This window comes from Amia ocellicauda, chromosome 3, assembly GCF_036373705.1.
Source record: "Amia ocellicauda isolate fAmiCal2 chromosome 3, fAmiCal2.hap1, whole genome shotgun sequence".
NCBI classification, from domain to species: Eukaryota; Metazoa; Chordata; class Actinopteri; order Amiiformes; family Amiidae; genus Amia; species Amia ocellicauda.
In genome coordinates, this window is record NC_089852.1 from 8,098,753 (window position 1) to 8,114,136 (window position 15,384).

Sequence of the window (15,384 nt, forward strand, 5' to 3'; positions counted from 1 at the left end):
TCTTGTTTATGAAGTTTTATTGATTATCTGTTAATTGTCTTCAGTAGAACAACTGGCAACAGGACCAAACATCTCTACAGATCCTGGCGCACACAGCTTCATCATATCATATCTCCTTGACAGATACTCTGCAGGATATCTGTGCGCAAGAAGTTTAAAGATACGGGTGAAATGGGGTGAAAAGTGTGTTCTGTACAAAATACAAGTGGGAAATGTGACCTCTGAATGTTTACTTGGAAGGTAAGGATACTGGAATAGAACAAGTTATACAGATGAGAGAAAACGAAGGCATGCATGTTTTAATTGTCAGAAGACAATCACTCGCTACAGAACCAACTTACCAAAGCAGAAAAATTTAGTTCACTTCAAACAGATGGCAAACCCAATAACACAAAAACTAAACCAAGAAATCCACACAACATATGACATTACTTACTACCGTAGGCTACACTTAGCAAAGGAGTATTTTATAGTGATCTCATTTCTGTAGATTTGCTGTTGCTCAAGCACAGAAAGCTGGTGTTCGGTCTGATAGCAAGTGGAGTTGGATGAGAGAGATGACAGAATGGAAGAGGCGGAGGAAGAGGAGGAGGAGGAGGGACTAGCTTGGTCACAGACAAAGGCAGGGGGCTGCTGATGCTCAGCACTGTAATCACCAACCGAGTAGTGGCAGGATCTATATCTATAAGACAACGGCCATTGATTCATACACTGTAACAGACAGCCAATACACAGTTCGGTTGTATATTGTCAAACATAAACATGTTTACATAGGTTTTATTTATGTTTTTCAATCACTTTACAGATCCCAAGAGTAAACATCAGGGGGTCCTATATATACCCACTGCAGAGACGTAATACATAAAGTTTCATAAAAGTGTTACAGAACTAAAGTGCTTGGTAATGAAATTAAAACGTGATAATTGAAGGAGGAAATTAAACTGATCAAATAAAATTTTGCCAAGTATTCTCTTGAAATATGAAATGTGATGATGAGAACTTAAATACTGCTCCTGTTTCTCACCTGCTGTGGGAGGGCGTGCTGGTGCCGGCAGTGCTGTAAGAGCTGGGGTAAGGCTGTGGTGCAGATAAGGGGACGTCATATTCTGTGAGACCCACGGCTAAGTGACTCCTCCAGTTTCCTGTGCTAGTGGCTGAAGAAACTGCAAAATAATAATACCAACCATTTCATTTGTATCCTCAAATCATAAAATGACTGCATTAATTATTGGATAAAACCATGCCCAACTCCAGGAAGGAAAACCACAACCCTGCAATTTTATGATTTGAACAGTGTTCTAATCTACACATTTGAATGGCATGAAATTAATCATCCGTTATTAAATAAAACATGTAATTTATGATTTTACTCCCAATTACCTACAGGCTACACTTGCCCTTACAAGCTGAGGTATTGCATGCAAGCATAGATGCACCTGGAATGACTTTGTTATGAAGAGTAATATAACCGTGTCGAAAGAAAACGAGAGGGGGATAAATAAATACCTGACGAATAGGACGGTGCCCGGCTCGCGTGGCAGAAGGGCACTTGCATAGAGGGGTAGCCCAGACTCTGCTGCGATCCTCTGTCATACTCATAGCCTGCCTGCAGGCTGCTTCCTTGGTCTCGGTGCCCAGTGTTGCGGTTGTACCAGCCGCGGAGATGCTCGGCCACCAGTGCCTTCTGGATATTTTTACTAATATGTTCGTTTTTAACCCCCGGCCTGCTCCTGGGGGGTCTCATTGTCGCGTATGGGTTCTGGGAAAGGTGATCTGTCTCATCCTCGTAGTATCGGCCATATCGATCGTGGCCGTAATAGTTTGAGGTGCGGTACGAGGGATTCACATTGTAATGCCCCTCCGATTCATTTTCGTACATGTATGGACCACCGGAGTACTGATCGGGGTCTGTGTAAGCCGGGTATCCTGTGACGTAGTAGGCAGTGGAAGTCGGATGGGGTCTGGTCTGGTAGCCACAGAACCTGGAATCGTTCTGTGCCAAGTTGGGCATGCTTCCCGTGTTGGCGTAAATGTTCTGCTTCTTGTGCCGCCTCCTGTCCCTCGTGCGAGAGTCCACTGTGCGGTAATGCTGGTTCGACTGGCTGCTCATGTATTCGACACTCGACTGGCTTGTGTACGACGACCCATCATCCAGGACCTCTGTGCTGTTGCTCCTTCTGGCTGGTGAGAGGGAGAAAATTGGCTTTTCGGGCTCGGCCTCTGAGAGGAGGTGCGTCTGCGATTCCAAGCTGCCGCTGCGTTGTCTTAAGTGCTGTGGAGTACCTTCAGACCTGAAGAGGAAAGGTAAGATTGCAACAGCTTTGACTTATAAATACTTCACCAGTTTATTGCAATCAAAAATATTTCAGATAATACACCACCTGGCTTGTATTTTAATCACCCTTGTGCTACCGTAGATTTGTAAAAAGTGTCTTTTTCTGCTGCGCAACATCCTCTGATGGGAGTGTTGAGTGTATTGTCAAATGTATAATAACCAGAAGCTTTTGCCGAAATGTAGTGCCACAGTGCTGTGTTTTTCCACCTCCCAGTTATGCTTCAGCTCACCTCAGCTGGCTGCTGCTGTAGGCATTGCGTGTCATGACTGGCGTGGGTGGCATGCTCCTCGCGTCCCGGGGTTGTCTGGCTGGAGTTTTGTAAGGACTGCTGTGTGTTGATAAGGCTTCTCTGTGATTGTAATGGAAGGGCTCCTGGATATTGTCACTATAATTGTATCTGTAAAAAGATGATAGAAAGTAAGCATATATTGCCGTAACATTTCTGTAGATACCGCTGAAGGTAAAAAAAAAGTAGTTTACAGATATAAAACATTAATTTCTTCTGGTTCATAAAACAACTGATGCCATCATGTTAACTGGATTTACAGCCTCAAAATGCTTCACACAACTTCACTGTACCTGTCTTTCACAAATTGTAATATTTATACAATTAGAACAACACCACCACCACTTCATACATTTTATTCTGGCACAAATTTTGAAACTATAATAAACCAATAAATTATGTTACATTATTTGAATATTATAAAATACATCAGCCTAGGTTCTACATTCAAGGTTCGTGAAAACTAGATACATTAAGCGAAGTGTTTTTCTTAGACTCGTTTCAATGTCTGTAAAGTTGACACACTCCAAAGCACTCTTAATCAACATTAAAAGTCATGCTGTAACATGCATATTTCTCAGTTTTTGGAACAGAACAGTTTTACAGACCATCAAGTCAGTATTAAACTACTACTGAACTTATCATCTGAATCAGCCAGCTGGCCTGAATGCAGAGAATGTTTTCTTGCAGATTCATGTTCACTCAATGCAATTGTTCAATGCAAGAAATGGTTCTCGTCTAACTACATATTAAAGCCTCTTCAGATCTGAGAGAGAGGAAAAATGCTGTTTCAAAAGAACCTACAGAAAGAAAAATGTGAAACTGGTCTCACCTGTTATGGCTCTTGTCATGCTGCTGGTCAGAGGCTGAAGATCTTCTCTCCGAGTACTCGATGCTCAGAGAATGTGGCGGACTGGGTCTGGGGGAATACTGGACAGACCGCGACCGGGGTCGCTGAGCCCCAACAGAATCATCTAAAATGACAAAAAAGGTGGAAATTTGTTTATATTTATATTTTTAATCTGACTTATTTACACAATGTGGATTTATTAAATGTCAGTTTCTTCCTAATCATACATTTTATTCCTTATTTAAACAATAAAAGATATCACTTCACATTTCTACATCCTGATTTTATTTGTTAACATTTCCTACAGACACTGGATAATCCTGCTAACTGTTCAAGGATGAACTGTAGCATTATAATTATTAATATTATTTCATTGGCAAATGTACCTTCATCTAATGTAAGGCTGTCAGACAGGGAACTGCACTCAGATGGGATCACTTCATCTGAGAATGAAATGAAAGTATTAATCAGTAAAAACAGAAAAACAAAACAATAAAATGAATAATGATAGCAAATGAAGGGCATTACAAAACAAAGATCTATTTAGTTGCAAGGAAATGCAACCAATAAAATAACTGTAAAGTCGAAAACAAGAGCTAAACTGTATGCCATTCTGCTTTGAGGAATATATATTTTGATTATGTTCTTTCACATTCAGAGCATACAAATGTCTTTGCCTATGAACTCGCGGCATGAAAATATAGCCGCTGGATTAAAAACTTCCACAGAACAATGGCTCAGAACTGTAGCAGTACACCCAGGGAAGTGGATCTACAAAAATGCAGGTGCAGTCAAACATTTTGGCAGAGACACTGCATATAAACAAGGGTATAAATCAGCTGCACTGTCAATAAGGCTTTACAGTGTCAAACAAGTGCAGGCAAGAGAGAGTACTAAATTTACTTGAAGGGGTCCAAAAATAAACAATACACAATATGGCAATTCAGCAATATTCTGCATTTGTTTTTACCTGCTATAACCAGGGAAGCTCGCTGTGTTGGTCTCTTCCCGATTTTGATTCTGCACTCATTAATTTCGTCTTCGATCTGCTGGAGTTTTTTCATGGCATCGTGACAGTTTTGTTTCCTCTTCTTCTTCACTGTTTTGCATAGTTCGGGCTCGCTGGCTAACTTCTTGGCAGCTTCAACGATCTTCTGCTGCAGAGCAAACCTGCTCTCCAGATTGCGCAGAACGGGGTCCTGCCATCATAAGTAATTCAAATGATTATAATTAAACGCACTGTTTCTAGGGAAAATGATACCCACTGACCATCTGTTAACAATACATTAACCACTCCCCTTGCTCAAGCACAGTAAAACAAATCTCAATCCAAGTTAAAGACATGGTCTAAACACAAAGACCTTCGCTAATTTGAACTCATTAATGTTGGGTGTTTTGTACGAACCTCATTGTACGGGAAAAGGTCATCCAGTTTGAAAGTGGTTCCGACTCGGCGTCTCACATGAGGAGCTTTCTCTCCCGCAGAAAAGGGATATTCCTTTGGCAGTCGCCCAGTCAGTTCCTTAAAACATAACATGGCACTGTAGATGTAATTTCTGGGTGTTTTATTGTCAACCCCTAAAGATATTATTCAAATGTGAATTCATTTTTTAAATATGGAAAAAAAGTTTGATAAAGGCTTACAGCTTCTCTCAAGCATATTTTCTTCAGTTCCTCCATTTTCTGAGCGAGAATGTCCTGTAGATCTTTCTCCTTTTTCTTCAGCTCAGATATCTTCTCTTTCTTCTGCTCGTCATTGACCTCAGAGTCCTGAGACCCTGAAAGGTTAAATAAGTGTGTTCAGCACAATATAGTTTTCATTTTCAGGAAGTCTGTAACATTATATTTTTTAGCCAGCATTCAGTCTTTTCACAATCCCTTACACTCTCTAAAATAATGGTTCCCCATTTACAGAAGCCTAAAATGCACAAGTTTATAAATGAAGCGACCTCTTTGGCATAATCACTAAACCTGGATGGAAAAGATGTAACAAGAGTAAAACAAATATTCAGTGAAACAAGTTAACAATGCTTTTATTTTTCAAATTTTATCTCATAAATAATGAAAACTCTGGAGTGTTACCTCCAATCTGTACTTAAGAAAGGGATCATCCTTGTTCACAGAACGTTAAAAGGCAAATTCATGTGTCATTCATTCCCTAAGTAATTTAAACAGCTAGTGTTGCTTTTGAAGTGGCAGGAAGTGAAGGAGTGCTACCTGAGGATACCAGACTTCCATTGCTGGCCATTATGAGTGGATTCTTGCCTTCCATGATTCCCAGTTTTGAAATCTTTGGTGCACCTGTGTCACACAGATCCATTGCAATATCTCCCAGACTTCTTGCAGTTGCTATTTTTGCCTTATAGGAGGAAAACATGCATGGTTATAAAACAACACTTTTGCAAATTCAAAGTCCAGAACTTAAAATGATCAGTGTATTGTAACCTTTTCAGAACAATAGCTGAAATGTGAATCATCTCACCCTTCTTCATTCCCGGCAGAATACAAACATACCATCTGACAGCCAATATAAACAATTTCTATTCATTCATGCTGTTTTTCTCTAACATGCAGACCCCGGCAGTCATCAATGTTGGATATTTTCTGTACTATTACTGATTTTGGATTGCATTATAAGGAGGCATTTTTCATTTCATTTTAATGGTTAAGGTTCTTGATACTAACCTCATAAATACAAAATACAGAATAATAAACATGCATTTATGAAAGGTTAAGATAAGATGGCAGTGTTGGTAACTTACTTTGCTCTGCTTTCTGTCCAAGTAAAACTGGTGTTGACTGATTGCCATCACCCAGATGGTCTTAATCAGAGAATGGGTTGCATACCATGTGTGGATCACTAGTCCAGTCTGCCCAAAAGTACATTTTGAAACAGCTCTTCTGCAGGAGGAAAACAAACCCATTTTGGTTACCCTGATAGTATATTTTTCAGTAGCACAGTCTAGAATTTTGTGACCTAAAAGGCACATATGTGAAAAATAAAAGATTGAATAAAGCATCAAATTATTTTTGATACTTTGAGATAACTTCGTTTACCTCTGTAAGAGAGTAAACTAAGTTATGCTATGTTTTGTATTTTATCCTTGATGAAAGTACTTGTACTTGATGAAAGATCTGTTTGCTCCTACCTGTGGGGGTCGTTAACCTCAACAGCAAATTTCTTCTCACGGAAGTAGAGATTCTCTAGCTGCTTCCACTGGTACAACTATGGGAACAAAAATAAGGTTTATTTATTTAAAAAAAAATTGTAAAGATGATGCAAAGCATTGCCAGTTATTTGAGAATTGACTAGGGAAATATGATCTCTCGTCTCCATTTCATACTATGTCTGCCATAGTCCATCCTTTTTTTCTTCTTCATTTGGCAAACTATATCTTTAATGAATAAAGCAACTTAAACCCAAGAGGAACAAGAAGAAACTAAACAACTTCCACCTGGTCCAACTGGGTTCATGCTTTTCTGTAGAGTTTAACAACATTCGAGCCCAATACTCCTTATCAGAAGAGATCAAGTGAACGCTGCCAAGGTGTAGAAATCAATGCGTGCAACAACTAAAATGCTAATACCCCTGATGCAATGACATACTTGACAAACTTTAGTGGATGAGTTTACTAGATTTTTTTTTTTTTTTTTTTCAAATGAAACTATCAATATTAATGTTTCCCAATAATGAATAATAGTGTTCAATAATCTTCAGTAGTGTTCAGAATACATTTTGCCTCAGAGGGACAAAACAACAGGAAACTACTCATTCCTAATTACTATGATTCTAAAATATAATACAAGAGCATCTATGTTACTTTAAAATCAGTTAGAGTTCCTTTCCTAATCTTAATATATACTGCCCAATAGAAAATAATTTAAGCTATTAAGTATCTTTTTTTTTTTTTTACTCTGAATTACCTCCTGGGAAACCAGCATGGCATTAGGCTACATCACACACTGGTAAACTGTGAAAATACTTTTGTGAAGCCTGTTAACGGTGTGTGATAATACAATCACCTTAGGAATGCAGTTTGACATAACTAACCATTTCAGATAGGAAATTATGTCAAAATCAAGTCTTATGTAGATATGCAAAATAGGTATAATAAAGTAAATACTAAATATAATAAGAATATTAAGTATGTATCTTGTATCCTGTTAAAAATACAAATACAAGTAAATCATAAAGACAAATCTGCAAACATAAATGTAAATGCACTTACCAATGAAAATTGTATGTAAATATTAAATCTTTACTGTATCAACATTCTTTTTAGATCCACAGAATAGGTTCCCACAGGACTGGTGCTTCCTTGAACAATACTCTCTTGTCTGGTTTCAGACAGTCTAGAGGTGTAGCAAGAGTTTCACTCGTTCCTGTAGTCCCACCCACACCCACAACTCGCTGACGTCACACGCTCACTCAGCAGCTAACCTGCTCTAAACCACCTTGAACAGGTTCTACAAAATAATGAAATAAATGAGAGAACAACTTGAAGTCAAGTACTTTCGAGCTTCAGTAGTTTTGCCCATTTAGCTTATTTAACAATTTCGGTTAAAAACGAATCTTGAAACAACTAGCTGAACAGAGCCCATCGTGAATACGTACTTCTCTCTCTAACAAACAAGTAGAACAGGTTGCACTCAAAGCAGTTTTACTTTAAAGTACAGCATTTCCTTTTTCTTTTTGCAGATGGCTCAAAGCCGTTTCTAAACCTTTTGGCATATTTGCTACTTCTTTGTATTTTGGGGAGTTCTTTTTTTCTTTGGAAAGGGCACAATACCACCCATAGTTCAACAAATTCTCTACCTCATGATGCAAATATTTGAGGCATCTACTACTTGTGAGTAATCATTAACAGCAAGCCTACTGGATATCTCACTTATCCCATCGCTCCAGATCTAAAACTAAACATTACCTCATGAAACTGGAAAAATAGAATGACGTTTCCAGGCACGTACAACTAGAGTTTATCTTAAAGAACTACAGTTCGATCGTCTTTTCTCTTTTATGAATTGCAAGTACATTTTAAAATTATTTATTTTTTAAATTATATTCTTTAATATTAAAGAGTGATATAATTTAAACTATTTTGGACTGCATTTTAATAGTTGTTTTGTTTTTGTTTGTAAAATAAATTCAAGGTTTTTGTATATTTGCAACTAAACGTCTACACCTTACAGCATAGTAAACAACTTCTGTATACCAACTTCTCATACTGGATTTGGTATTAATCAAATACATATTTAGTAAAAACAACAGTTTTGTCAATGAGTTTGACATTGTTCAGAGTTAATATAGTGAAAAGAAATGCTTGTTTAAATTAGTGCTATCATGATTCCACAACAGATTTTATAAAACAAACATCAAGAACATGTTTGATGTCTGTGTATAAATGAGGATTCCCAGGCAGGTTAAAGAATTGAAAGGATGTGTCACCGGTCCCAGCGCAAGAATGCATTCATGCAAGAGGAAGTTTGCACTGGGAACTGGTGTAAAGATTTGTTAAATGAACAAAGTCACTTCCTAAGCATCGACACTGGGGCTTATTTATTTGTTTTTTTTATGAATGGATCTCATAAAATCCCAAAGTAGGGCAATGTGAAATACACAGTTCATAGAGACATCAAGTAAAATCTGATTAAATTATGAAAAAAGAAAAGAAAAAGAAAACAGAAACAAACAAAAAGGTCTTATGGGAAATTTTGACTCAACTTTATGTAAAAAATAATTCTCAATCCTTCCATAAAAATAATTGTAAAATCTCTGAACATTTATCATAATGAAATGACGGTATGCATACTGTACAAACTGTCTCCGTTGTTATTCATTCCATCCACATTTCAGCTGTGTGCAATGTGTGTCAAAGGTTATGAGTCAAACGCTGGATGCACAGAAGGTATTAACCCAACCCGTTTACTCATGCTACAAAGGCAGACTGCGGTCTTCAGATTTCAATGAAAAAAAACTAGGTAAAATACTGAACTTCTCAAGTTCGTCAGAGCCTTTATCTTGTCCTCCTACAACTTGTCATACAATATGCTTTCCTCTTCAGTTGCAAAGGGATCATATATATATATATATATATATATATATATATATATATATATATACACACACACACATATACACAGCAAAGAAGGAAGAAATATATAAATGTATTGTGTAAGGATTGAAAGAGGTTTACTTATTTAAGGTAGAATTATTCAGAACAGGTTGAAGCACCCCATTTGATGTACAATCAGGAAAGACATTGGAGACGGAAGTAAATATCCCAAAGTATCCCATTAATTCAACACACTGGTTTGGCATTTTTCTCCAGGGCAGGGCTAAGCTGCTGGGAGGGAGAGGGAGGAGGCCTAAATTCCTTTACTCTCATATCCCTGCTGTGAAACTAACTGCAGACTTCAACCACACCCCTAACATGTCGTCCTCCCCCCCAAAAAAAAAGAAAATAATGCAATGGGTTAGGCAGGCTGTCCTCATGCACCTGGTGTCAACAAAAAAAGCTTCTGCAGCTGCAGAATTAAGTGATTTAAGGTAGAACTGAAATTATATGGAACTACTATTCTGCTAGAGAAGCGACTCAAAATATTCAATATTCGCCATTAACTATCTCCTGATTGGCTCTAAAATCAGATTTATAACAACAAAACTGTAGATTTTACATTGAATGGTTCCCAACACAGCTTAATCAAGGTTAATAAACAACTACTATGAAATCTATAAAACTACCTTCAGAAACAGTGACCAAAGAAGGATCTCGCAGAAACACCTAAACACAGTTCCAGTGTGGAGAGCCCTGAAACCTCTAGGCTAGAAATAATACAGTACATCATCATTTAAAATTAATGAATCATTTGAATGTAATATTTATTTTTAATACGGGTATTGGCACAGAAATGTTCTTACATTCCAGACTTCAGTAATCTCAGTCCACAAGGGAATGTTTATAAAATAAACCCCTCAATCATTTCAAATGATAGCCTACTCAATTTCATAGCACACTGCAGCTGAAAGTATTAAAATGAATGTTCTAAATAACTAATAACTAATAAAAACAATACTAATAATATAAATCTCACTATAATTTCATACTTACCCATCCATCTGTTAACTTGATTTTTCCTTATTCATTTTTTTCACAATATTCCTTTAATTTCCTAAATCCAAATACTTTGTTCTGCCACTGAAAAGCCTTTTTACATTTTCTGAGGGTGAATACTGTCAGGATCATGATCATTTAAACTTGAGTCACGCATAATCTTTAAGTCTGGGGAATACATATTTTGTGTTAAGAGTCTTGTGAAAACCCAAGGTAATGAACAGTGCTGCGATTTCTCCACCCATTCAGCCCCCTGCCTACATAATTGTGTTTTATGACTTGATCAATTGTTTCTTCTCTGTGAGAAATACACACAGAATGACATCCAGCTTTGCATAATTAGATTAGCATGCTGTGAGCAAGGCGGAGGGTTTCATTGTGTACCAGGCTTGTGTGATTCACAGGAAACTGAATCAATATAATGTGCCAGAAGACAATTATTTTTATACTGGTTGCACTTAAAATATATACTTATAAACTCCAAGTGATGTTTTTAATATTATTTTGAAATGTTTCTTTCATCCAGTCATTTGTTGCAGACTTGGTATGTTGGACAAGATATTTAGTGAGCTAAAGACAAAATAATTGCTGGTTCACTGCTATACACCCACAGCAGCATATATACATCTCAGGTTCCCATGGTGCAAGATAATTATGCCATGAAAAATGTGGTCTGTGAAACACTAACTGTAGTGTTTATATCTTTGTTTAATAGCTGGCATGCCCATTACCTTTACCCCGGACATTACACACTGACTTACCCCCTGCTGTTAGAACAGTGAGTTAATAGCAAACAGGTAAGCAGCAAAGCTATGAAGGATAACTTACTGAGCTTGACACATGCTTGCACAAAACATTACAGAAATGACATTAACTGAACTGAAACTCATTTTACCTTCCTTGGTTTGACTTTGTCCTGTAAATCGTATTGACCTATTCCTTTGTAACTGATTCCAAGCCACCATGGAATTCCCTGTTTATCCTGCAAAGAGGAAATATTTATGTCATTAAAATGGCAGTTTTTTATGAATATAAAAATACTGTTTGTAAGTGAATGAATTCAGCTTAAAAAAAAAGCTCAAAACATCTGAAAACATTCAAGCAATAACATGCACTTTCATCTCATGGGAAAATGTTTGTTTCCTGAATCAGCATTTTACAATAGTGTTTGGAAATACAGACAGCTTTGTAAAGGATATTGTAAGGGTATTCAGGTTTTATTTCTAAGGAATAGACCCTCATGCCACTTTTGGCACATCTTCCTTTGTTAACTACAGTATTTGGAATTCAATGTTCGCATAGTTTTGGAGGCATTTTAGGTTCACAAATCCTGAGTACAAAGACAAACACTTTCCATTTAATGACTTTTATACAACAACATGTGCACAGGGGAGATTTAGCCAATTATTCAGAATAGAAAATGTCAACAGGAAAGAATGAACCTGGCACTTTCATTTATTAGCCACATTTTTTTTTTATTAGCCATGCATGTTTTTGATTAGAGCAACTGAAACAGTTAAACCCAGTTCATGATCCACTGGGCTTTAAATCTAAAAACATTCATAGTACAACATATTCTTACCTTTACTTCGTAATAATGAACACCATATGTAGGAAGAGATTCCACTAGAGTTAAATACCTTTAAAAAACAAAATATATTAGTACATATTATAACAGAGGTAAAAAAAAAATTACATCAGTATATGTTTTTCATGCTCTCCGAGATAATACAGAATGTGTTTGTATTTTAATTGTTGAAGTTGTTAGATCTGTGTTAAACTGGTTTATGCATTATCTGACTGAAAGTACATCAGTAAAAGCAGAAGCATTGACTTTGACAGTACTGCACAGTGAATAGGTCAATTTATATTTACAGTTACACAAGTCATAAAACTGTCTGACCACAGTTCAACCCTTTATGGCTAAAATCCTACTTTGTTACCAGACGGAAAAGCAAGCTTGACTCAATTATTTCCTGTATCTGCAGCTAAGAACAACTGCAATGATTGCCATTACCAAGTTAGTAAGTCACAGTAATTAGCCACTACAGAGTAAAGTTATTACTTACTGTACAATGGCTTGACCTCGAGTGATACCTTTGAGCTTCTTGTAATGCTCAATTACTCTGTCTTCACTGCAAAAAAAAAGGGGGAAATGTAACTACCTTGATAAAACCCCATGTATCAAGTAAACATGTTCAAGAAGCTCATCAGCAAAGGTGATTTTGTTAAAAGACTTTCATTAAACAGCAGACACTCATCATGCACAGCCATGCAGAAAATGCTGTCTGGCCCACTGTCTTGGTAACTTAGTGTACATCACACTTGTCTGGCTTTCTGCCTCCTAACCACCCACAACAAAGAATGAGTACAGCTGTTTATTGAAACATACACAGCTCCAAATCCTATCTACCCACTGATCCAGACAAGAGTGGTTCACATTGAAGGTGATACGAGATATTTTGTGTATTTAAATTTTGGTCTGTCTCACTTTTCTGGCCTCCAGCAAGACTCTTCGTCAAGAGGGGTTTTAATAATTAACCCTGAAGGGCAGAACTGATGAAGCAGACACCACTGTCACAGCTAGAACCAACGGCCAACTTCAACAGAGCCATCTGAAATCTTTTGGTGTTTAGATGCAATAGATTGGATTATGATATTCCTTGTGTGTGCAATATTAAAATCACATTGTAGAAATTGTTCACATACTCTTATACAGCTAATCTATATGTCAATCTGTAGGATATCTTACCAGTAAGCAAGTGAGGGGTGCTCCTTAAGGACTTTGGTGGGCAGAGTTGGGAGTTTCTTGAGGTCAGCTCTTGTACATTCATCACTGAAATAAAATAGCCTACATTTAAATAATTGAACCTAAACCTGAGTGTCTTCAAATTCCACACATACTCATTGTTTCAATTATTTATTATTTTAGGTCTATCATTATTTAATCAGGAATTAATCTGCAATTAAAATAAATCAATGCCATACCATTCAGTTATTCTACATACCATCTCAAATGTGCTTTTATTTAATGAAGCTTAGCAGGGCATCTCAAACTTTAGACTTGACCTTTAATTGTGTGACAACACATCAGAATAATAAGAAAAGCCTAGAAATTGTAATGGAAAGACAAAAGCAACAACAGTTGTTAAACTACACTAAAGCAACTACACATTCATCAGTCACATAAAACAAATCCTGCAGATCGTTTTATATACAGTGGCAGGCAATTTAAATTTACTGTAAAACAAAATCACAAGAGCCCCTGTCAAGCTTGTTTTTATTCACTGCATAATTATTTTACACATTGACCAAGTGTTTTAAGATTAATTAATAAATATTTGAGTAATCTTAAGTATTCTTACTTGTTAATATAATGGTTAGAAGTTGGCATACGTCTATTGTTTGTTGAATTTACAACAATGCTGTATTCATGTTCATCCAGACTATTCTGTGGCTAAACCAGGTGATGCAAAGCAGATAATGGATTTCATCAAGTCTTATAAGAAAAACGATGACAAAAAAAAAAAAACTGAACATAATGTACTAAGGTGGAAAATAACTTTCATGTGAGTTGATCTTTGGTCTTGTACATTCTTGTTGAAGTGTCTGTGGTTTAGCTTTATCTCCTGCCAATGTTGTTCCATGTATCCATAGGCATTTTAATTTCTACAATAAATTTGCTTAAACATGCCAGTTTTTAAAGGGCCTTCAGAAACATTTTTCTGTGTAAAATGTGTAAAGATGCTTAAGTTTAAAAATAAAATGCTGTTCATTACTTGATACGCTCATCCTTATATTCAATGCACCCATTAAACAAACATTCCATGATCCTTTGTGTCATCCGTATATACACATGTATATTGCCGTTTTATGTTATTAGTCACATATTAAATACTTTGGTAGAGGTTAAAATGCACTTTAGAAATAAAGCATATGTCAATGTCAAAGTCTGATACAGAATAAACAGTGAGTCACTCAAATAACAGGAGGGAAAAGCAAAGAGGCTTTCAGTTAGCAATCAACAAAGAAAATGCAGATTTACTTGTGCACTGCATTATGTTTTGTTTTACAAAAGTCATTAATATCTGCTGGCTCACACTGCTGTTCAAATGTACTGTACTTTTCAAAGAAGCATGTATAATGAAAAGGCTCAACTGAAAAACTGTTTATGGATATTTTAGTGACTGGAAATGCACACAGAACACAAGTATGCATATATGCAGCTTAGATTTACCAGTTTTTTTTCAGCTATTCCAAAATAAATCTTGCATAAATAATCTCAGACCTATAAACATATAGTGCCTCCCAGCCCTTGACACCGGGATTAACGATTTTCTGTCATAGCAGTTCAGTGGGTTCAATTAAACAAACCTATTCTTTTCCTTCAGAATGAGTCTACCAGTGCTGTGATGATCAGCAGCATTGTAGCGTATGCCCGTCAGCTATCTGGAATTCATTACAATGTCTGTGTTATGTTACAGCAGACTGTGGTTATCTTTTCAACCCACTAGCAAGTGTATGAAAGCGATGTGTCAGCTATTTAACTAATATAAAAGCAAGTTCCAGTGCAATATTACTGGAGAATGTCTGTGACATTTGACCTAAATGAACACTCTTGGGTGGGTAGAAAGATTACAAAAACACATTGTTATATATTGGAGTGGAAAAGAATACCTATATTATACCAGCATGTTTAATGGGTCTTTAAAATATAATGCCTGCTTATAATTCAAGATCACTATGAATATTTTACATCAGTGCCATTACTTCCTTTATGGATTGATAAACTTGGTTGTC

General features: G+C 36.6%; 1 protein-coding gene across 1 annotated transcript in view; it reads right to left on the reverse strand.

The window, feature by feature from the left end:
* frmd4ba (FERM domain containing 4Ba) overlaps positions 1-15,384 on the reverse strand; it is a 51,174-nt gene that overhangs the window by 2,902 nt on the left and 32,888 nt on the right. Inside the window, exons 8-23 of the mRNA XM_066698031.1 lie at positions 13,337-13,420; positions 12,654-12,719; positions 12,167-12,224; positions 11,480-11,566; positions 6,622-6,698; positions 6,235-6,373; positions 5,690-5,831; positions 5,117-5,250; positions 4,878-4,994; positions 4,443-4,671; positions 3,859-3,915; positions 3,455-3,596; positions 2,566-2,733; positions 1,507-2,291; positions 1,025-1,163; positions 437-682 (exon numbers count right to left, since the gene is read on the reverse strand). Of these exons, the coding sequence (XP_066554128.1) occupies positions 437-682; positions 1,025-1,163; positions 1,507-2,291; positions 2,566-2,733; positions 3,455-3,596; positions 3,859-3,915; positions 4,443-4,671; positions 4,878-4,994; positions 5,117-5,250; positions 5,690-5,831; positions 6,235-6,373; positions 6,622-6,698; positions 11,480-11,566; positions 12,167-12,224; positions 12,654-12,719; positions 13,337-13,420 (2,670 nt within the window). The remainder of the gene's footprint in view (positions 1-436; positions 683-1,024; positions 1,164-1,506; positions 2,292-2,565; positions 2,734-3,454; positions 3,597-3,858; positions 3,916-4,442; positions 4,672-4,877; positions 4,995-5,116; positions 5,251-5,689; positions 5,832-6,234; positions 6,374-6,621; positions 6,699-11,479; positions 11,567-12,166; positions 12,225-12,653; positions 12,720-13,336; positions 13,421-15,384) is intronic.